The 22,873-nt window shown below is 49.2% G+C and overlaps 3 protein-coding genes across 9 annotated transcripts; 2 read left to right on the forward strand and 1 right to left on the reverse strand.

Annotated features, from left to right (window-relative positions):
- Positions 1-3,531: 3,531 nt before the first annotated feature.
- Positions 3,532-10,055, forward strand: CA14 (carbonic anhydrase 14). 2 transcript variants are annotated; one of them, XM_007088047.3, is made up of 12 exons: positions 3,532-3,614; positions 3,907-4,007; positions 6,042-6,062; positions 6,935-7,114; positions 7,507-7,649; positions 7,891-7,986; positions 8,166-8,232; positions 8,395-8,552; positions 8,877-8,997; positions 9,237-9,257; positions 9,374-9,458; positions 9,578-10,055. In XM_007088047.3, the coding sequence occupies exons 2-12, from the start codon at positions 3,953-3,955 to the stop codon at positions 9,639-9,641; spliced, it is 1,011 nt and encodes a 336-aa protein (XP_007088109.1). In that variant the 5' UTR covers positions 3,532-3,614; positions 3,907-3,952; the 3' UTR covers positions 9,642-10,055. The 2 variants fall into 2 exon arrangements, with proteins under 2 accessions (XP_007088109.1, XP_042849946.1); XM_042994012.1 differs by lacking the exons at positions 6,042-6,062; positions 6,935-7,114.
- A 328-nt stretch (positions 10,056-10,383) lies between these two features.
- On the reverse strand, positions 10,384-14,060 carry APH1A (aph-1 homolog A, gamma-secretase subunit). Its single transcript, XM_007088049.3, has 7 exons — positions 13,727-14,060; positions 12,972-13,142; positions 12,721-12,794; positions 12,363-12,485; positions 12,082-12,209; positions 11,538-11,661; positions 10,384-11,200 (listed from the first exon to the last, which is right to left on the reverse strand). Exons 1-7 carry the CDS (start codon positions 13,837-13,839, stop codon positions 11,136-11,138), a joined length of 798 nt encoding a protein of 265 aa, XP_007088111.1. The 5' UTR covers positions 13,840-14,060; the 3' UTR covers positions 10,384-11,135.
- A 78-nt stretch (positions 14,061-14,138) lies between these two features.
- On the forward strand, positions 14,139-22,006 carry CC1H1orf54 (chromosome C1 C1orf54 homolog). Of its 6 annotated transcripts, XM_042994013.1 has the most exons (9): positions 14,149-14,226; positions 15,126-15,733; positions 15,850-15,971; positions 16,372-16,436; positions 17,666-17,749; positions 18,184-18,242; positions 18,641-18,754; positions 21,120-21,221; positions 21,925-22,006. In XM_042994013.1, the coding sequence occupies exons 4-8, from the start codon at positions 16,391-16,393 to the stop codon at positions 21,216-21,218; spliced, it is 402 nt and encodes a 133-aa protein (XP_042849947.1). In that variant the 5' UTR covers positions 14,149-14,226; positions 15,126-15,733; positions 15,850-15,971; positions 16,372-16,390; the 3' UTR covers positions 21,219-21,221; positions 21,925-22,006. The 6 variants fall into 6 exon arrangements, with proteins under 6 accessions (XP_042849948.1, XP_042849947.1, XP_042849951.1 ...); XM_042994014.1 differs by lacking the exon at positions 15,126-15,733 and having other exon boundaries at positions 14,139-14,226; XM_015540199.2 differs by lacking the exon at positions 14,149-14,226 and having other exon boundaries at positions 14,775-15,733; positions 21,123-21,221.
- The last annotated feature ends 867 nt before the right edge of the window (positions 22,007-22,873 follow it).

Consider the following 22,873-nt stretch of genomic DNA (forward strand, 5'->3'; position numbering starts at 1 on the left):
GATTCTGATGTACACTGAGGTTTGAGGACCAGTGGCATTGCAGAAAGTCCAATGGGGCCTGTGCCCTTGCTCTGGTTCAGCTTAGCTGCTGTGTCTAACCATGAGAGAATCCCTAAACCCCTGGAAACTCTGTCTTCACAGGATATAACAAGGGAGTTGGAATGATGCCTGAGAACCCTTCTGGTCTAAAATTCTGTGACTACCAAAGACAGAAAGAAAGTAAACAAATGTTCCAATGACTAGATTATTCATTTGGTCAGCAAATACCAGGCAGTGATGTGGGCATGGAATCAACACAGGACACAAAATTACTCCTTTTTCATTACAGTTGTGAGATTTGAGACTACAAACTTACCTGTCTTCCGTTTACAATAGTCTCATAGTGCATTTGTCATGCAGTGTAAACTGGAAAACTAAGAAAATGATCCAGAGTTCTGATCAACCCTCCCCCAAATTACTTTGACTCTAATTCCTTTTTTTTTTTTTCACTTTGACTTTAATTCTTGAAAGCACTAATATGTTAGGAGACAAGCGTGTGATAATAAATGTGATTGTCAAATTAGAATACCTCTGGGTCTACATTACTTCATGGTACAAGGTTGCTTGCTCTTTTAGAAAACCGAATTCCATCTAATTCTGTCTCCTTATTGATTCTCTCTTCTTGGTAATTAGTTATCACCTGTATGCTTGACTAAGTTCCTGGGTTGGTCATTCTCTTTTCCTTTTGATCTGTCTCCCTCCCACATTGAACTGTAAGGTATTTTAGACTATTTAGGACATTTGTGGATTTTAAATGTCCAAATGTCCTTTTTATGTATGTATGTATTTATTTATTTAATTTATTTATAGAGAGCATGAGGAAGAGGGGCAGTGGGAGAGAGAGAGAGAGCTCGACCAACTGAGCCGCTTAGGCACCCCTAAATATCCTTTTTAAAAGGACCTCTTAATGGGGCACCTGGCTATCTCAGGTCAGGAAAGCATGCGACTCTTGATTTCGGGGGTCATAAATTTGAGACCAAGTGGGGTGTAGAGATTATTTAAATTTAAAAAATAATAAAATTTAAAGGACCTTTTAAGAAAAAACAAACCAAAAAGTCACCACGCTTGGACACTTGATTCTCTGACCTGTTTACATTTCGCTGCACTTGAAAGGACAGGAGATGGCGCCAGAAGGCAGTGGCATGCGTTAGATTTAGCCCACCCCACCGCTTCCCGGGGTGAGGAATGAGCTGGAGAGAGAAGTGGGAATTAAACAAAGGTGTCAGAGTTTAGTAGCTACTGAGGTGAAGGGAATGCGGGGTGGGGTGGATTTTGTTTTGTTTTAACATAAGGGTCCTCTTGACTCCAAATTAGCTTAGTGACAACAGAAATATCCATAGTACAGCCAAAGATCAAAATAAAGGCAAGTCCCTGGAGGATGGTGTTTGCCTAGAAAACAAGGCCTTTGTCTATGTGGGAAGCACAAGAGCCTGGAAAGGCTGCTCACTCAAGTCGGAAGGTGCTGATTTGGGACTAAGACGTTTTTGTGAAACAATGTTTATTTCTGTAGGCAAAATCCCAAATCCCCCCAAGCAGTGAAACACTTCCCTGAAGCAATCACACACCCATTTTAAATTAAAAATTTTTAAATGAGGGGCACCTGGATGGCTCAGTCAGTTAAGTGTCCGACTTTGGCTCAGGGCATGATCTCAGGGTTCATGAGTTCGAGCCCCGCGTCAGGCTCGTTGCTGCCAGCTCGAGCGCACTTCAGGTTCTCTGTCCCCCTCTCTCTCTACCCCTGCTCTGCTCGCATGCTCTCTCTCAAAATATACAGATGTAAAAAAATGCTTTTAATAAAAAAAATTCATAAGACAACCAGGAGGTGGCGCAGGGCAAGACACACTATCGGCCTTGGGAGGCTGAATCACGCTGGAAGGGAACTCTGTCCTGGCAGAGGTCATTCTGTCTAGGCCCGTTCTTTCCTACCATGCAGTAGATGTCTCTGCTTTTCTTCTTTTTTCTGTTCCTCTATGTTAACTATCTTGATTCCCAGGAAGTCTAGTTTATACTTTACACTTTTTCTTCTTCTTAGAGGAAATGAGTGGGGCTTTGGGGGAACTTCAAAACATAAAACGCTCCTTTGAGGGAAAAATAATTGAGGGTGATGAGAAAATTCAAAGGAAATGACATCTGCAAAACAGTTTTGCTTTGCAGATCAATCACAGGGGACGGAAAGGCACGTGGCTCCTGCCTCAGCAGGCACTGATGATCCAGCACATGCATTATTCTGATCGTTTGGCTCTTATCCTGCTCCCTTATTTAGTTCCTGCTCCCTTTGTTTTGGCTTTTTCTTGCTCCTTGGCAGGAGCGATGAAAGCAGAGGGGGTTCAAATGGGTGCATCCTCAGAGCTGGGGACTCTGGTGAAGGGCATGGAGGAGAAAGAGGTGTGAGTGTCTGGCTCGAAATTATCTGTGCGTTCACATTCTCTAATGAGGGATTTAGGATGTACATTCCAATCGGGATTTCCAGTCCCATGAGGAAACAAGCACCAGCCCACATTCCTGAGACCCAGCAGCCTCTGTGCTCTACTCATCCAGCTCCCCTGTGGCAGATTTCACTCAGTCCCACAAGTCCTGCCACAGCCCTTTGTTGGGCTGGAGGAAAGACCCTGGGCCCCTCTTCCAACTAGATCACATGGTTTCTCTCTGCTCCCTCCCCTCCCTTTCTCTGGATTCTTTTTTTTTTTTTTTTTTTTAGGGTGGTAATGATTGTTTCTGAGGTCTCCCCACCTCTCCTCCTGCCCTGGCCTCCCTGCCAGGGGTCAGTGTCCTCTTCAATGACAAAAGCCGTCCTAGATCTGGGCTCCCTGGGGAGGGAGGTGGCTGGGTCTGGCAGTTGGAGCCGCTGTCTCTCCATGGTGCTGCTGCAGCCCCTCCCCCGCTGGGCACACAAATGGGCTTTATACAGCAAACAAAACCACCCCCCTCCCACCCGGCCACACAGGCACGTGGACCCAGGCCTCACCGTGGGAAGGGGGTGGTGACAGGCACAAGAGAAAGAGATCGCTCCAAACAAGTTCTCTTGCCTCACTTCTCTTCTTTATTTTCCACAAGCCAGGTTTTAGCCCTTGACTTCCTACCCTCTACCTGCACCCTGAGTCCCCAACTCCTTCTGGTCACCTATCTCCAAACTCTGGACTCAGCTCAAATTCTGCAGGGGACTGGGAACAGGTCTTCCCACCCTCTGCCCTATGCCACCCAGGGAGTCGCTCCTCGGAGAAGCCAGATGGGAAATGAGAACCCAGGGTCCCCCTGAGGGGGCTGGATTGGACCCCCAAGCCCTCCTTCCAAGCCCCAGCCCACTCCAGGGGACACCTATCTGGACAGTGCCCATAAGAAGAGCAGAGGAAGGAAGAGCTCACCCCAGCTGGGCTCCTGAGCCAGGGCCAGAGCTCCCGTGAAGCCACTACCCGCTCCAGCTCCGAGCAGGGCCATCCTGCATGCCTAATCGGCTATTTAAGGAGCTGTTCGCCAGCAACCCGGCAGCACCCCCCCACCACGTACACCCGTCCAGAGCCACCTTAAAAGCGGGAGGCAATTGTGAAGTCGCTGGCCTGCAAGTGAAGACTGTAGAGGTAGATTTAAAAAAGAGAGGCGGCAAGAGATTTGTCCTGGGGACCCAAAACCCTACGGTACCCTACTGAAAACCAAATCCCCTGGAAGCCCACAGAGACCCAGAGAACGCAAGCAAAAAAGAGATAAATACATCCAGCTCAGCTCCAAGAAACTCCTCTCTCTCTCTGTCCCTCCCCACTTCCTTCTCCCTCCCTTCCTCCCTCTCCCTTTCTCTCTCTCTCTCTCTCTCTCTCTCTCTCTTTCTACCTCTGTCTCCCTCCCCCCCCCCCCACCTTTCTCTGCCAACCCTAGCCCTCTAGTCCCCAAACTCCCAGTACCTGCTTCTTCTGGGGATACCATGTTGTTCTTCACTCTCCTGCTGGAGGTGATTTGGATCCTGGCTGCAGATGGGGGTAGGTACATCTGGATGTCTGTGTGTCTGTCTGTGCTGGTGTCCACGTGCCACCAGGCTCGCTTAATGGGGGAAGGGAAGAAATGTAAAAGGAAGCCTAAGGGGCTAGTATAATAGGCTCGGGATGGGGGGAAGCGAGAGGAGTGGGGAGAAGGGCACTTTCCATCTCCCCCCTTTGCCTGTACAGCCCTGCAGTTAGTGGGGATGGGGGGGGAGGGTTGGGGAGCTAGCTGGGGAGCAGAATGTATACACACATTGCGGGAATCTCCTTACAGGCTACGGATTCTCTCCGGAGCTCTTTGCCCCGCTGCCCTAGTCCCAGGCAACCCTCCTGGCCTCATCTATTTCAGAACTCCCCCAATTAGGGAGCCAAGGAGGCAGAGAGTGAAAAGATAAAGGACTGATGGGGGTTGGGGGCATATCTCTACACTTCCTCATTAACTCAGATGCTTATCCCCAACTATGAACCTCATGGCCAATGTCCCCTCCTGATTCTATGGGGCGACTGGTTTCCCAGTTTCTCCCTGAAAGCAGTAGCAATAATAAAGGCTGTTGGCCCTTTACAGTTTGCAAAGGACTTTCAGATGCTCCCAGGAGATGAGAGGACTTTTGGGAGAACGGGCCTAGGTGCTTCCAAGAGTGTCCTCAGGACCCCTACCCCTCATTTTTGTGTTTGCTTTGCCATATGCCTATGCTATGTATGCCTACCTCAGTATCCAGGACATAGTAGGTGTGTAATTAAGATCCCTTGGAAGAGCAAGGTGGGGGGAGGGAAGTGTCTAGAGAGCAGAAGGGAAATGCAGGGAGGGTGACGGGGTGAGGAGCCAGCCAAAAGGAGGGTTGGAAAGTGCATCTGAGGGAAAGAAAAAAATAGGGAAAAGGAAAAAGAGGTGAAGAATTAGCAAGTTGAGGATTTGGTGGGAGGGGAAGGGCAAGATTACCGGCCCAGCACAGAACCAGGGAATTCAAGTTGTCTGAGTGTCCCAAGGAGCTGGTGAGACGTTGCTTTCCGCCCTTCCTTGGGCTGCTTTTCAGAGTTGTCTGAACCAAGGGATGGGCCAGAATGAGAGCCCAAGGATGAGATCAAGGATATCTCAGAAGTCTGAAGAATTTAAGGGGATAAGAGAGAGAGAGGAAGGAATTTAGAATTTTTTTCCAGAGTTTGAATTTGAAGTAGCAATTTGAATAATGCAGAGAAAACCTGAAGGAAGGCCTTCCCTCTCCCCTTGAAGCAGTTTGGTCCTGGGTGAGGCTGGACCATCAGACCCCCAGCCTTTCAGCCTGAGACAGGATTGCACGAGAGCCTGGCATGTGACCCAGCTGGCAGCTCTCTTTTCCACATACAATGCTTCGTTTTCAATCTGTCTCTGCCAGCCTGGCTGCCTGTGCCCACCCACCACCCTCAGTGTGGCCTGGACCCTGCCCTGACTCCTGCCTTCCCTAGCTAGCCATCTAGGGATCTAGGGAGCAGAGGCTCCTGGCAATGGGGAAAGTTTCCTTCAGAGCTACCGGGACCAAAGGAAGAACTTGAATGTTATTTCACAGCCAAGGGCCTCAACGTGTGCAATGCTTCAAAGCAAATGAATAATGTCCCTTCTCCCCTCAGTAGCAGCACCCCCCCCCCAAACAACTGCAACCTTTTTTCCCCTCCCCTTGTTCTAGTCCCTTGCCTCCAAGCCCTCTGTCCACACCCTCACCTCACCCCAATCTAATAAGCGTGGGACTGGCTTGGCCCAGGCTCAGAAAAGTGAGGGTGGGGGCAGGGTGCCCATTCGGGTCCAGGTTAATTTTAGGCTCTGGGCTCGATCTACGTGTTTCTCCTCTCCCTGCACTCAGCACGCACCCTTACAGCCCGGCTGGTGATTTTAAATAGGCCCCCCGACCTTTCCACCGAGGTGTCGGGTTTCAGGGCTTCCTCTGGGAAGTGCTCCGGGCGGAGGGCGGAGAAAGATCGGCGGGAGGTGGGGAGGGAGAGGAGCGGGGAGGACGCGGCCCCGGCTGAGCGGTCTGCAGCCCCGCTTTCTCTGCCTTGCAGGTCAGCACTGGACATATGAGGGTGAGAGCAGAGCCCAAAGCCCACCGCCACCCCTTTCACACTGGGACCTCTTCACCTGCCAGGAAGACTTATGTCGAGTGTGTGGGGAGTTCGTTCCCTTTAGTTTCTCAGCCCAGCTCCTCCGTCCCGAGCCCCCACCTCCACTCCCGGCCCTTGTTTTCCCGGTCGGACTCCGGGACCCGATTCTAACTGCCGGATCCTGTACCTCCTGATTCAGAAAGGCTGGGAAACCGGGTAGGGAAAGGAACACTGAGCCTATCTGCCAATTTACTTCCTGGCTGTCTTTCCAACCTCATTGATCCTACCTGCATCCGAAATTGGGACAGAGCCTGAGGTCAGGGGTGAGGAAGAGGCTGGCAGCATAGTTTGTGACCCTGGTGGAGGTGGATTTCATCCCTTTGAACTTCTGACTAACGACTGAATTCCAGAGTCAAATGCAAGGTCCAGTGTGAGAGCAAGAAATGAATTGTGGGAAGTCAACCGAAAGAATGGTATCCCCACTTATTAGGGGCCCCCACGGAGACTTGCTCTTTCGAGGATCAGTTTATTTTCCGGGCCATCCTGTTTCTGCTCTCTAGCCCCACCTCTCCAGGCACGCAGGCTTTCCATCCACCCCCTTTTCCTCCCATTCAGCTTTCTGGTCCCCAAACTGCTGGTAAGTAAAAGCCTCTGCTCTCCACCTATCAGGAGAGCTGGGGAGTCATCACAGCCTGGGGGCAGGGAAAGCGTTCTGCAGCCTCAAGTCTAGCAGGGACCCCTGCCTCACCTAGCCTTGCACAACTGGCTAGGTTGCCTGGGTTGGTAGGGGAGGGTTCCAGAAGGGTGGCTGGGGCTTGGAGAGCAGGACAAATGTCTCTGATAATCCCCACCAGGCCCACATGGTCAAGACCATTGGCCAGCCTCTTACCCTGAGTGTGGAAGCAATGCCCAGTCCCCCATCAATATCCAGACAGACAGTGTGACTTTTGACCCTGAGCTGCCCACTCTGCAGCCCCATGGATATGACCAGCCTGGCACTGAGCCCTTGGACCTGCACAATAATGGCCACACAGGTAAAAACCCAGGCTCCAAGGAGGTGTAAACTCCAGTTCCAATCTTAGGAGTCAGGAGAAAGATGCATTCTAACTTCCAAATTCTTAGAAGGCTTCATCTATAAATTTGGAGATGTGACAATGGTGATGAGACTCCTACAGCCTCATCAAGGGTGGGGAGTGAATGTCTACATTCAAGCTCTAAGGATGGATTGGTATCATAGCATGAATTGGATCCTCATTGAAAAAGGGAGACATCCCCCCATGAAAAGGGGGATATGCTAGAAAAGCAGAACTGGGTGCTACTGGGGGGCGGAGGCAGAAAAGGCTGGCCAGGTCTCCCAAGGAGCAGTGGCAATGGGAATGTGTCCACATTCCTCCACCAACCCTGACCTTCTCTCTTTTCCTCACAGTGCAACTCTCTCTACCCCCTACCATGTATCTGGAGGGATTTCCCCGAAAATATGTAGCTGCCCAGCTCCACCTGCACTGGGGTGAGACAGGATCCCTGGGGGGATCAGAGCACCAGATCAACAGTGAAGCCACAGCTGCAGAGGTACTGGGGAACAAAGCTTGGGCTAGGACACAGGGACAGGCATGGTCAGCTCCCAGGAAAGGAAGGATCTGGAAACTGGGAAAAGTCATACTTGGGGGATAAGGCCAACCTTTGTGGGAAAGTTTTAGGGCATACCGGAGGTGGTGGTGGTGGTGGTGGCAGCGGCGGCTAGGGTCAAAGCCTTTAGGAAGGGTTAGTGGAGAAACATTAAGTGATTTAATTCCCTTTCCCCCCCTCTCAGCTCCACATTGTACATTATGATTCAGATTCCTATGGCAGCTTGAGTGAGGCCGCTCCAATGTCTCAGGGCCTGGCTGTCTTGGGCATTCTCATTGAGGTGAGTGGCCCTCAGTCTCCCCCAGGGCTCCCTCCACTCCCTCTGCACCCCTCAGTCCTATTCTGCCCATGTTTGTTGCTCTCCCTCCCTAGGCTAGTCAGCAACCCACTGTGACCATTTGTTCTGTATGTGAACGTCTTACTCCAAATGTGGACCTATTCCAAACTCTCCCTTTCCAGGTGGGTGAGACTAAGAATCCAGCTTATGAACACATTCTGAGTCACTTGCATGAAATTAGGAATAAAGGTGAGCCTGTGAGATTAGACTTCAGGGACACTTCCCCAAAAAGGCCAGCAAGGCCTGGGATGACAGTGAGTTAGGAACCAGGGGGTGTCACCTCTGGGAGCCCTATCTAGGTAAGCTGGGGGCCAGCGAGGGGAAGAGCAGTCCTAGCCTGTTCTCCTCCAGATCAGAAGACCTCAGTGCCTCCCTTCAACGTGGGAGAGCTGCTCCCCCAGCGACTGGACCAGTTCTTCCGCTACAACGGCTCACTCACCACCCCACCCTGCTACCAGAGTGTGCTCTGGACAGTATTCAACCGAAAGGCTCAGATTTCCATGGGACAGGTGAGTGGTGAAGAGGTGAGGCAGGGGGCGCCTGGGTGGCTCAGTCGGTTTAAGTGTCCAACTTCAGCTCAGGTCATGATCTTGCGGTTTGTGAGTTTGAGCCCCGCGTCGGGCTCTGTGCTGACAGCTCAGAGCCTGGAGCCTGCTTCAGAGTCTGTGTCTCCCTCTCCCTCTGCTGCTCCCCTGCTCACGCTCTCTCAATAATAAATAAACGTTAAAAAAAAAAAAGGTGAGGCAGCAGAGACCTAGTGGTAACCTCAGACCCTCTCCCACTCCCCAAAGTGAGTGATACTTCTCCCCTAATCCCATTCTTCTGCTCCTCAGCTGGAAGAGCTTCAGGAGACATTGTTCTCCACAGAAGAGGAGCCCTCAAGGCCCCTGGTACGGAACTACCGAGCCCCCCAGCCTCTCAATCAGCGGACAGTCTTTACTTCTTTCATCCAAGGTGACTATACAGGGCTTGGAAAGGAGATGGGAAACTGGGGGACTCCGTGCCAAGAACTAGGGAGTCCCTGGGAACAAAAGGAAGGATAGGAGGGGAAGCGGTTTCTAGGGCTTGCTTAGACTGGGAACGCTTCTACCCCTGAGTGCCAGGTGATCTCCCCAGGGAATAGAGGTAGAGTGCTGTTCCCCACTGGGATGGGGAGCTCAGGTCACACTGACCCAAGCCTTCTTCCCTTACAGTGGGATCCGTATATACCACAGGTAAGCCGGCCCCACCCAGGTATGAAGAGAGGGAGGCGTGCTCCACAAAGAGGGAGGGAAAGGCTCAGTATCTATGGGAGTTCTAGAATGAATGACACTTTCCACCTTCCTCCCAGGTGAAATGCTGAGTCTGGGAGTGGGAATCTTGGTCTGCTGTCTCTGCCTTCTGCTGGCTGTTTATTTCATCGCTAGAAAGATTCGGTGAGGTCCTACTTTCCATTCCTTCGGTCCTTTCTTTTCTACCGAAAACCACTCTATTCCCCTTCTAATCTGTTTCACCTAGGACACTAGTCATTTCCATGAACTATTCCCCCTTCCAGGAAGAAGAGGCTAGGAAACCGGAAAAGCGTGGTCTTCACCTCAGCACGAGCCACAGAGGCATAGACTCCTTCTCGGACATCATGGATGCCTTCCCCTCATGCCAATCAGAGAGCTTCTAAAATGAGGGGCAGGGACTGGCCAGAAAATACTGTAGAAGTAGTGGGCAGACACCCCTCCTTCCTCCAGACAGCCCCTCCCGAGAGGCATGGACAAGCTCTCATTCAAGGAATAACAGCAGAGCCCGCGGCCTCTCAAATCATATAGATCAGGACCATCCCCACATTGACAACGCAGAGGGCAAATTGTGTTTATTAGTGGGGGAAGTTGGGGATGCGCCCCAAAGTCCTCTATCCCCTTGCCTTTATGTCCCTTTCCCTACATGTCGTGCAGATTCTCCCCTTAGGAAAAAGAGTTGCTGCTTTTGGGGTTATATTTTTTTGCTCAATATATCTGGAAATTAAAGTCTCTAACCCCACCCCTGGCCTTACCTTTGGGGCCCTTGAGAGGAGAGGAGTTCCTTAATCCCTCAGGTGGCAGAGGTGTGCAAAGGACAGGGGAAAAGAAGCAGGGGTGAAAAACTCTTTTTACCCCAGTCCTGCGAAGGGAGGTCCACTTCTGGAAAATGCTTAACCCAAAGTTTCTGACATATGAGACCACCAGCCTGGGTTTTTACCCTTGTACCAAAGCCATGCTGGAGGGGATCAGAGGTTGCCAGGGTGGGAAAGAGGTTGGGGAAGAGATGTGGGAGGGCAGAAATCTCAATTAACATGTTATCCCCTCCCTTAAAAGCCAAGTTCCCCCACAATTATAAATTCCTTTTTATTAGTCAAAATCACAATCACCTTGATTAAAAGGATGGGATGTGCCATCCTCAGCAGAAAATGATACAGTTCATAGAAAACCTCCCCACCCCCCCCTCCACACCCCAATTAAAAACTAGAAAAAAATCTGCCCTCCTTCCTTGTGATGTCATGGTAGTCTGACTTCTCCAGGGGCATTGCCGCTCCGGAGTGGGCCAGCTCACCGCAGCACCCTCCACTTCACCTTGGGGAGGGGAGGGATGCTGGTGGTCTAGGAGGTGAAAACATTAGTTCCAGTAATACCAGTTTCCCAAACATGCACTTCCTTCCTTTCCCCCAAGGCCCGTGACCAAAGGGAAAGGTGGACAGATAAGCCCAGCCATGAAGAGTAATTTGAGGAGAGAAAATATAGTCCAAAGAGGTTAGAAGAATTCCAACTCACCTCCTCCCTCCCCACTCAAAAAACAGAAACAAAACCAAAAAAAAAAAAAAAAAAAAGGCAGTTTGGGGTCTTTATCACACCAAAAATGGTTCCCCTCAGACCTGAGAAAAAGACCAAGATGCCCAGTCTGGGGAGGAGGTACTGGGAAACTTAGAGCTCATCTACCCTTGAGCCTCCGTTAATCTCATCTCCACAGCAACAGCTAAGCTAGGTCCCTTTTCTTGGCAACCTGCACTGTCCAGAACTGGAGATGGAGAAATACAAGGCGAGGAGATCAGGAGGGCACCCCAGGCCTAGGGGCCCCCCCAGGTTCCCTCAGTCCTCGGGTGGGATGCGCAGGGCAGAATACACCATCACCCGACTGTCCTCCTGCCGTCGGCCTGCAGAGGGGAAGGGGGGTGAGTCTTGCGCAGGGTGAGAGCAGAGCACTGACACATGGGGAGTCCTGGACAACAAGGGGGTCCCCAGATGGTGGGGATAAGTGCAGATTCAAACCCACCAGTCACTGACTGGCTGAACCCAGGCTGCTCCTGGTAAAGCCTAGAGACTAAAGGTCACGAGTGGACAAAGCAAAACCCTGAAGGTGGTGGGATAGACCGACGAGGAGGAGACAGAGAATGGTGGGTAAAGGACCCGGGCTAGGGCTGGGCTCAGTCATGGGCAGTGGGCAGGTAGGTGGGATCTGTCAGGCGATCAGTCCAGGTAGTCAGTCCTTACACGAGAGGCTGCGCTGGATACTTCGGAGGGACCCTCCAGCTGTGATGAAGGCCCAAAGCCCCATGGAAACAGTGACTGCATAGATGGGCAGCAGGCTGGCCTCATACCAGGGATTCAGGAATGTCTAGGGATGGAGATAAGAGTAGAAATGAGTTTAGCTTCTCTCTCTGCCTAATCCCCAAATTCTCTACATGCCTTTGACCCAAACCTCCCTGCAGGTAGCTCACCCAAATCCCCTGATCCTTCCCTTCAGAGCACCAATATTTTGTGGTTGAGGACTTTTGATTTTCAGCTCCCTCAGAGGTTTCTGCCCTCTTGCTCACCTCCAGCCATTCGTATTACAGTTTGACTAATCCATTCAAACTCCCAGAGGATACCCAGGGCAGGTTATACAATTGATGCTGAGATGAGAGTCTTCTAAACACTAACCTTTCTGCCTCCTCCCTAGATATGTTTTAACGTGTTAAGAAGTGAGAATAGATCTCCCTTCCATCCTGCTGACCATTAAATATTTTTCTAACTCAGGCCCCTGTCCCCAACTCACCAGTCCCGAGGTCAGTAGGTGACTCCCGACTACCAGGCCCAAAGCCCAGTACCGTCTCCTCTCACAGGCATCAAAGAACACAACTCCCCAAAAGGTATGGAGCAGGATAATGGCTGCTGTCAGAAAGGCTGCAGGGAAGGAGATGGGAATGAGATACATGCCTCATCTGCTCCCAGCCTCCTGAGATGCTGAGCCAAAGAAGTCTCCCAGGGAGGACCAATAAATCAGATCGGGGCCAGGGATGGATGGGGCATGAAGGCAAGGCAGAAAGCAGATCTTACCTGAAGTCAGGAAGTAATAGGGTGAGTCTCCATGGATCCCAACCACACCTGGCCCAAGTGCATCAGCCAAAATATTGATAACAGAGAAGACACCACTGATGATACCGAAGGAAAGACCAGAAACTGGGGGGAAGGAGGGTCTCATCAATGTCAGAGATCGCTGTAGCCTGATTACCAGTGATCTCGCCCCATTCCCAGTCACAATTCCCCCCACACCTACTTTCCCTCCAGACCACCTCTCCTTGGAAGTCAGGGATGAAGGGGAAAAAAGCAGCCCCTTGGAACATGTGCATGTTTTGACTTCCCTGGGAGAGGGGGGTGTCCAACCCCCTCCTCCAGTCCCTCTCCCTTGGCTCACCATAGGCCATCTGGCGGATGGAGATGGGTGATCTTCCGTCCTCACTCAGCGATGCTAACCCCTCATCTGCCTTCCTGGGGTGGGGTGGGGTAGGGTGGGGTAGGGGAAACATGAGGAAAGGCAGGAATGCTCCTTTCCCTCTGACATCCTCCCTTAGTGCCTCCTCTTCCAAACCACCACCCAGGGGCTGCCCCACTTCTCAGAGTGCAATCCTCTGCCCTTCTCCCCTCTGGACCATCCCATCTTCTTACTTAAGCAGCTTGTAGTAGGCAAAGCGGAACACCTCCTGTAGAAGGACAGAGACCGCAGCACCAAAAATCAGGAGGCCATACTGGAGCCGGGCATCTGACCTGTCGGTCACATGGACCAAGATGAACCAGACCACAGAGGCCAAGAGCAGGGAGACCAGCCAGAAAAATGCCCTGAGGAAAGACAAGGGCAATCAGACAGGCCAGGGTAGGGAGAGCCAGAGAAATCAAGGAGGAGAACCAATCAAGGCTGCAGCATGTAAAGTGGAAGTTAGACTTCCGGATGGTCTGGAAGACTGGGAGGAGACAGGATAGGTGTCTCCACCAAGGGAGTCTTGTAGGGATCCGGACGCAGGGGAAGGGATAGAAATCTGACTAATGAGTCTTCAGAGCGATGAGAACCAGAATGTACGCGCACAGTAGTAGGGAGAGGTATCCATTCCTGGATCCTCCTTCAGGCCGGCGGAGGTCAGCACACCCCCCTCACGAGTCTTGGCCTTGGGCCTTCTCTGACGTCGCCGGGAGGAGTATAGGAGGAATCTGTGCGATCCCTGGAAGGCGGAAACCAACTGCGGGAAAGCGCAAATCATCTAGACCCCTGACTCGACCCTTTCCAATCTTCACCGCCGACTTGTCTCCCCCAACTCAGGCTCCCAAGCTCGCCCAGCCCCTTCCGGATCTCTTTCTCTCTTTCTTTCTCTCTCTCTCTCTCTCTCTCTCTCTGGCGCCCTCCCGCGTCTTCCCGACCCCCTACTCACCCCGCCACCAGGATGATGACGCGAAGAGGGTCCCCAGCCACAGTGATCAAGAAAAGCGCAAAGGCCGGGCCGAAAGCGACGAAAGTGCATCCGAAAAACACTGCGGCCCCCATGGCTGGGCAGCTGGGGGCGGGGTGGAGGCCTGGCCAAGAGGGGTGGACGGGGGCAGCACGTCAGCTAAGGAGTCTGCTTGGGGTGGCGACGCGACCCCGTGAGGGGCGCGGTGCAATGTCACCCCCGGACCCCAGGGAAGGGGAGGGGGGACACCGAAACCCCTGATACAGGTCCGCGCGACTTCCTCTACGGAAGCCGAGGAGGGAACAAATCCCGGCCGCAGCACCATGGCCACCTCCCATCCAATCCCCACCCCCCGAAGGCCAATGAAGACTCGGCGGGGGCGGAGCTGCGGGGGCGGGGACAAGGCAGCACAACCTGCCGGGAGTTGTAGTCCTCCTGCCCTACTAAGCCTTCGACTTCGGTCCTGGGAGTGGCTTGAGCTGGTAAAAGGAGGGAGTGGGCCGGGACTGGCCCGGCTTCCTGGGTCCCATTGGACCTTGGCTGCGGCTTCCTTTCGTTATTTTGTGGGGAAGGGTGGTAGCAATTCTGCGTCTTCTTGAAGAGCTGCAGAGCGGGGGAGGGGAAGATCCTGTTGGAACCTAAAGGACAAATACAAAGAAAGCACAGGATAGAGGGTGCAGGGAGATAGGGACGGGTATTGTTCTTACTTGAATGAGAGGAAATGGGCTTGAGCTACTGCCTAAGAGATGAAGGTTAGACTTAAAAGTAAGAGCTCTTTGAACAGACGAGTATAGGAAACATGCAATTCAGTGAGTATACCGCTAATGACGCTTTCATCTGTAATGACCAGAGAGTAGGAAAGACGAAGAGGAGCCTGGAGAGCAATGTTAGGAAGGAGGTCAGATGGGATTCGGTGTTAAGATTCAGAGTTAAGACTGTTTGTAAAAAGCAATTAGAGCTGTGGGGTTAAAGGAAAACGACAAGCACCCCCGCCCCCCAAGTCACACAGTTCCTTTTAGGTCATACTTCCTCTATTTATTTCTGAAAATGAACTTCAGTGGTGTCTTTTCCTTAGGCCAGGGGAAGACACAGGGGTTGTGTGTATTAGAGTGAAAGAAAATTAAAGTAGGAGAGGAGGGTATTGTAACCTCATTTGGATGGGGGTAGTGTCAGTCTTTAGGGAGGAACGTTTAGGCAAAAGAGTACCAGGATGGAAAAGTGAGGGGATCTGGAATATTGTTTTTGAGAGACTAATCAAAGTACAAAGAAAACAACTATAGAAATTGTTCAAAGAGAATCGGGCTTCCTTTCCTTACTGGAAGTGATTTATGAGTTAATGCATATGGGTACATCCACAGAAGCGTTTTACATTTTTTTCCAGGAAATTCTAGAAAGGAGCTGAAGGAATAGATTGTATAGATGTACATGGAAAATCATCATCATCAAGCAAATCCTCCCCCGCAAAAGGTTAAGATGGTGGAAACATGCTGGCCAGTGGTCAAAACTCCAGTGTGTCTTGCTTCCGAGGCTAGCAGGCGGAGTCAGGAGAAGAGACACGAGAATACAAGTCTTCTCATCTCTCCTTTGAGCTATTCACACAGCATTTCTAAGTGCTAAGAGCAAACACCAAACCTCTCTTGTCCACAGGTGGTTCCACAGAGACTTTCATAGTGCCTGGCTTGTAGTAGATGTTAAATAGTTATTTATTAACTTCCTTTTAAACAACATAACTATTCTTATTCCCTCGCCGGTGACCTCTGAATTGCCTATCAGACTGGGCCTAGCATATATGTTACTAAATGCTTCTGAGTTGAACTGAATGAAAATGGGAAATATAAAAGCAGAGAGAAGGGTGAGATGAACTCTATCCCTGTGGATAGAATGAAGGGGGCATAGCAAGTGGGGAGGGGGGCATCTATTCGAGGAAAGAGGCTGTTTCCTCCCTTCTTCCATCCTGTATCCAGAAAGTGGAGAAAGACATGAAGTGAGGTCAGTACTTGCCATAGAGGAAATAACTGGCCTTGGCTGAGAGATTTTTATCAGAAGTACTGCAGCAGGTGCTTTGGGTATCAGACAATGATGTTAGTATTGCTCTTGTATTTCAGAGTCCAAGACAGGCAGAAGAGAGGACATTCTTTCAGTCTAGAAAAAAGTGCTCATCAGTTCCTCTAAAATTTTGACTGTGAAGAAAGAGATTGTGAATAAGCCTGGACTCTAGATAGTGATGGTAAGTTAGGGACCGTGAAAGGGAGGGTGAGCTTTTTGTGAGGACTAGGAGGGAGTCCTCTTCTTCAGAGGGGAAGCTTCTAGATAGGCACGGGTTTTGGGTTTTGGTCTGGCTTTTGGTTTGTCTGCTTGCTTGCTTTGGTAGTGTCAGCGGAATCCTGAATGGATCTAATCTAGGACTGGGGAAGCTCAGTGAACACGTTCACATCAAAATCCACTTTGCCTCTCTCTTAATCTGGGCAGCTCTCTGGCTGACCGGTAGCAACCATTGATCTAGTCAGTCGGCAACTGGGCGGGGAATTCTACTCCCTGGGGAAAAGAGTTGCAGCAGCTTTGGAGGAGGGCAGGAGGCGGGGGAAGTTTGGTGAGAAACGCTGTAATTTCCTTTTTTACTTTCACAGCAATAGTGCAGAATCCAGAATGGATGTCCTCTTTGTAGCCATCCTTGCTGTGCCACTTATCTTGGGTAAGTTCACTCTCTCTCCCTGAGCTTTTGGGCCAGATCTTCTATCATAAGTAGGGTGGGAGGAAAGAAAAATGAGGAGTGGATGAGAGGTGCAATTTAATGGGGAGTAATAACACTCATTTGTGCCAGAGTCCAGTGTTGGGGCGGGCGGGGTGGGGGGTGGGGGGAATCTGGAAAGTAGAGCCAGAAGAGGGGGAGGAAAACAGAGTCCTGTCAGAAACAGCTGATGAAGATGGAACCCTTGACACAGGGAGTCCCCACCAAGAGTCACGTCAGCTGTCCATCACCGCAGAGTTGGACAAGAGGGAGAGGGACTACAGTGAGGGTGGAGGAGAGAGGTGGGCTCTTGGAAGGCGGGGCACTCTGATACTAGTGAGAGAAGCTGGGGGAATCTTCCTTCCCAGAGGGTTGGAGAAAACCCCTTGTATTAGTAAGGACACAGAAGTAGGGGGTGGCCTTTATGGTAGTGGAGAACTGGCTTCCCCTCAGGGACAGACTCCCAAAAGTAGCTTGGCTCCTTCCCTCCTTTGTTCCCAGTCTGCCAGGTACTCTCATTGTTTCCTTTTCCTCCAGATTTGTATGTCATTGCCTGGGATTCAGGGAGAGCATTCAAGGAGCATAGGGAAGTGTTTAGTAGGAGGCCTGGAGACCTAATCATGTCAAAGCCACATATTTTTAGTCCTAGGAAGGAAGAAAAACTAATGTAGATGGGTCATTTAGTCCAGCTGACTCATTTGAAAAAAGCGATGGTTAGTGGCTTCTTCAGGGCTATTCCGTTAGTCTGCAGCGAATCGGGAACTAAAACCGGAGTCCAAAAGCCTAAAGATGTATGTCTCCGTTCTGTGTGAGACACTGAGGTGAGAAGATCTCTCACAGATCTAATATGGTCTGCAGCATTCTCCAGAAGAGATTTGGAATTCTTCATTTCTGGTATCTCTGCTTCCTACCTTTTTCAGCTTTAGGTCTTATTTTGGGTTTACAGGATGTGAAGGGACACATTTTCTCTCTAGGAGTTCCTGAATTGAAAGGGCACAGAGTCACAAGCCTCATCACAGATATGGAGCCCCAAAGACTGAGAAGGGCTTAGAGGTACAGGGGCAGTGAGATAGTAAGGCTTTGGAGGGGAGGCAGAAAGCAAAGACATTGATAGAGCTGAGATCAACTTCAGGTGTCCTTCTTTTGCTAAGGAGTTCCAGATGCCCCTTGACCTCTAGTCCTTGTCCCCGTAGGACAAGAATATGGGGATGAAGAAGGACTAGAAGAGGATGATTATTATCAGGTGGTCTATTATTATACAGTCACCCCCAATTATGGTGAGTATGTATGCGTCTCTGATCCCCAGCAGGATGGACAGAGGTTTTGGGGATGCTTAGTTCTGAGACTTTGCCTTTCTCTTTGCAATTGGAACAACTAGATCAGAGGAAATTTGGCTATGAGCAAAGACCTTATCAAGGCTTGTGGCATTATTTCTCAAGCCAGTGACTTTCAATTCTTTGGAAATGGGTTGAAACAATTTAAAAATTCTCAAATTTGTAAATTATTTTGGATACCAGATTGAAAATATAAATTCAGACACACTCACAAACATTTTTAACATTAAAGTTCATTAGAATTAAATTACACCAGTAAATGTTACAACTTGAGCAAGTTGAAGTATTCGGAGCAATTTCTTCCTCTTTCCATTTCTATACCTACTGCTACCTTTTTCCTTTGTCACTACTGATTTTTTTCTCCCCCCCCCCCCCAGATGACTTTGGTGCAAATTTCACTGTTGATTACTCCATATTTGAATCAGAAGATAGACTGGTGAGTGACCTCTACATCTAAAAGCGTCAGAATAGGTAACAGTTGAAAAGAAAGTGGGCAATGTTGAACTGTAAATGATTAGCAAAAATAAAAATGAGTTAGGTGAAATGAAACTAGGTAGTGGGCCCAAAGCAGATTTGCTAACCACAGGTGGGGAGAATAAAGCCAGAACTTAGTAGGTTTGCTAAGACATTGAGAGGGAGGGGCAGTCCTTGAGTCAAGAGAATTGGTGAATGGAAATGGGTACATAATCCATGCAAACAATAAAGTGGGGAGGACTCCTGAGCTTAAGTCTTGGGCAGTGGGGCGTTCAGGAGAGAAGGCTTCTAAATAGAGAATCTATGAGGATATTGGATGGAGGCAATGATAACTCTGTTTCTTGATCCTACTGAGAGCAGAACAGGTTGGATAAAGAGGTAAGGGAAGGAGCGGAAACTACTACCATTAGTCACGAAACAGAACTTACAGACCATCAGAAGCCTGAAACATTGAAACCAATGACAATGGAACCAGTAAGTGGATTGGGGATGGCAGGGTGGTGGGGGGAAGGTATGAGACATCTCTTAGCCCAGGACAGATCCCAGGGCTGGAGGCATAGAACAGGGGGAGGGCTGGAATAATAGGCTTGGGGGGGGGGGGCGGCGGGGGAAGGAACCAAATAACTAGTACACCAGTGCAGGTGCCCAGCTCAGCTTGGCCATCATACCTTTTGCTGAGATTCAATACTAACCTTGTATTCAGAAAACTGGGAAGATTTGGTGCAGTTAAATTTCAGTTCAGTGGTACTTAACGTGTATGAAACCTATGACTAAAGCTGTGAAGGATGCCGCTGCTGCTGCTGATGAAAAAGAAATCTATGATGTTGTTATTGCCCTGAAAGTATTTATAAAACTCAAGTTTACACTTGCAAAACATTTCGAACAAAATGAAAATGTTTGTAACACTGTTAAATTACATATAAATTTGAGAGCATAGGCAAATTTGAGGCAAGTGTTTTAGGCAGTAGAAGGACAGAGATCAGTACGAGCTGGAGTTGCCTGGAAGACTTTTAGGAGGTGACTATGCTTCAGATACACTTCGAAGGATAGGTGAGCTTTTGATTGGTGGTTAAGTTATGAAAGTATGAAAACAATTAGAGGGAAGAATAGAGAATGAAAGAGCTGCAGGGGTGAGGGTATGGAGCAACCATGCATGTCTAGTGGGTAGGGTATGATTGAAGGAGAAGGTATACGGGAAGGTACAGTGGGAAATTAAGAAAAAACAATTTAATTTACAAGGCTCCTAATATTTGCTTGGTAATTTCACATAGGGCAAGATAGGGCTGAATTACAGGAGAATCTGAAGTGTCAGGCTGAAGTTTGGACTTACAAGCAATGGGGAGCCTCGTAAGTTTTTCAGTGTAGTAAAGATACAGTGAAAATGGTATTTAAAAAAAATTTTTTTAACGTTTATTTATTTTTGAGACAGAGAGAGAGCATGAACGGGGGAGGGTCAGAGAGAGAGAGACACAGAATCTGAAACAGGCTCCAGGCTCTGAGCTGTCAGCACAGAGCCCGATGCAGGGCTTGAACTCAGGGACCGCGAAATCATGACCTGAGCCGAAGTCGGCCGCTTAACTGACTGAGCCACCCAGGCGCCCCTGAAAATGGTATTTTAGAAAAACTATTTGTCTGGTTGTATGCAGGATGCAGTGGAGTGGGGAGAAATGCATGAGACTTGCATCATTCCAGAAACAATCCATTAAAGGTTTGGACTAGGGAAGTAGCATTTTGAATGGAGAGGAGAAAAATAAGAAATATTTTGAAGAAAGTGCCTTGCTTCAGTGATAATTTCAGAGGAGCAATAAATGAGGAGAATGTTGAAATAAGTTTCAAATATGGATGTCTGCAAAAATGGCTGACCAAAATGGGACCTGTGGAAGGAAGGTCAGAGTGGTTTAGGACTGAAGTTATAAATTTGGTATTGGCCAAGCTGAATTTATGGTGACAGCCCTATAAGGGTGTCCTAAAGGTAGCTGAACTAGGTCAGAGCTACAGTCCTAAAGCCACAGTTACGGAAGTAGATGAGCTCAACAGAGGCAGTACACAGAAAACCAAAAGACCAATGAATGTGCCTATAGCTAGTAGAAAGAGGACAAGGAATCAACCGAGAAAATGTGGAAGTGACTGGAGAGGCAGATAGCCAAGTTTGTATTTTAGAATCTAGAAGATTTAATTTAATATAATCAATACAAAGCTACCAAGAGGCCAGAGAAAAGGAGGTTACCAGTAACCCCAAAGAAGAAAGTTTTAATTGAGTAGTTAAGCAAAAGGTTTTTGTGGAGTTAGAGAGGGAGTACATTGTGAAGAAGGGGAGGGAGAGTATAGACCAATCATTTGAGAAATCTGATAATGAAAAAAGAGAAACAACAGCTAAAAAGGGCAACAGGACCGAAGTGCAGCCTGAATATAATTGACCACAGATGGGAGGAATCAGTAGGAATGGAAAGCTGATTGATGACAAGGACGAAGAAATATTTTAAAGTATATGGTAGGCTCCATTTAGAGTGTAAACTCTTTGAAGAAAGGGGTCAGATCTTAATCACATTTACATCCCCCCTATAGCCCCTAGCACATTGACTAACACAGTGTCAAGCCCATAACAGATAAAAATGTGCATTCTTGAAGTGAGTTGAAGCTCCCTGGTATGGTCAGGAGGCTGAAAGGCACAGAGGAAAGGACTCCTTATGGTAATGGGGAGGAGAGATGGATCCTTCTGTAAGCTCAGAGGAAAGGAAGACTGAGGTTGGTGTAAAGAGACGGCTACCCTTTCAGAGGGGGAGGGGGATGGTAGGAAGGATGACACTGGCCTACCGTGGGGGGGATGTCTGTATTTTAGCAGAGTCCAGATCTGAACGATGCTGTATCCAGTCTGCAGAGTCCTGTTCCCCTCCTCCTGTCCTGGGCCCTCGTTCAGGGGGGGATGTATTTCATGTAGAAGGTGAGAGTGCAGCCACTGGCCTTGGGGGAATCAGTGAACTAATTTTTTTTACCAGTATCTCTGGCTAATGTTTCCAGCCTGGTCAGTTCTCAGCTACTTAAAAGGAAGAAGGATCTCGTTTAGAAAAATCTTATCTAATTTCAAGAGGTTTAGGAAATGTTGAGGCAGAGACTTTTCAAACAAAGAGTCATTACTTTTTCTGAACTGGGAGGACTTCAGCACCTTGTACAGCAGAAGCAGATGAAATAGAGAAAAAAACCTCCCCAGATTTCCAGTCTGCCTTGAGGAATCAAAGCTGGTTCCAGCAAGGAGGTGGTTCAAGATATGGCAGTTGCCAGAGGGCATAATGGGAGGGGCCTTACAACCTGGCAGAGTCTAGAGGCAAAGTTCAGAGGCTGTAGGGGTGGTGGTTGGTTCCCTAAAGTAGAGCACAGATGGTGGAGACAAAAGGAGGGAAAAGAGGCCTGTACTATAGGGAAGGAATTTAAAATTGGGATTCTAAATAACTAATGGGGGGTGTGTGTGAAGAGATTTAGCAGAGTAAGGAGTGAGCAAGGGAGGGGACACATCTTCCAGGAGACGTCAGGGGGAAATCTAGCTTGGAATCTGAAATATGGGGAGTTTTCTTAGAGGTGGGGGGCCCGGAGGGGCGCTTCCTCAGCCACCTGAGCCTGGTGTTTTTCCCTTTCTTTGCTTTTTTTAGGAAAAAGAAGGCTGCTACAAATCTTTGGATGGGGATTTGGGAAGAGGAATTTGGAAGATAAATAAATGAAATAATCTGGTTACTCTCTACTCCCTGAGAGGCTCTGTTCTAAACTCACAACACTAAAGAGAGCACCAGGATATGGGGGGTAGGAAGGGTAGATTAGAAAGGGTGTCAGCTGGCAAAAGAATGAGAGGAATAATTAGGACTGTGAATCAACCTGAAATTTTGTGAAGAATGGAGAAGAGCACCACAGACAATTCCGTCTAATTCTTTTATTACACATGGTTTTGAGGCTGTGTTTGGGAAAAGAGAGTTGAGGTTTATGTAGAACACTTTTTCCTTTTTGTATAATAAGCACATTGTTAAACATATGTAAAATATTAAAAACTACTTAGAATAGATTTTTAAAATTCACACCCTCCTCCACTCACACCCCCCCACCCCCCACAATGTGCCTTTTCCAGGGCGTAATTAGGGCAGGCAGGGACACATTTTAATTTTCTCTATCCTCGAGACCCTAATCAGAACTGGGCTGCCCCCTTGCGGTCTCTTCGGTGTCTCACCTTCTATGAGCAAACCGTCCCTGAGCCCCCTATCCCCTTCTCCGCACTGTACTTTCAGTACTACAGGGGGCAGCGAATAGTCCGGACTCTGTGAACTCCGAACGTACCACCCTCCCTCCTTCCAAGCCTTCCGAATCTTCTCCAGGGAACAAATAAAGGAAATGAAGGTATCATCTAGGAAATCAGGGACCTACCCATACTCCGTTCTCTACGTTAGGGAACACGGAATTCAGGGCGCAAGGCCGGAGGAGCCTGGATAGAAAAGTCAGAACACCCGAGCTCAGCTTTGACCTCTACAGTCGTGGCCGACTGGCATCTGAGCTGGTAACGTGCGTGGCGGGTTATGTAAGGAAAGGGCCGGAGGAGCCGCCCCAGTGGGAGTC

Source organism: Panthera tigris, chromosome C1 (genome assembly GCF_018350195.1).
Source record: "Panthera tigris isolate Pti1 chromosome C1, P.tigris_Pti1_mat1.1, whole genome shotgun sequence".
Taxonomy (NCBI): Eukaryota; Metazoa; Chordata; class Mammalia; order Carnivora; family Felidae; genus Panthera; species Panthera tigris.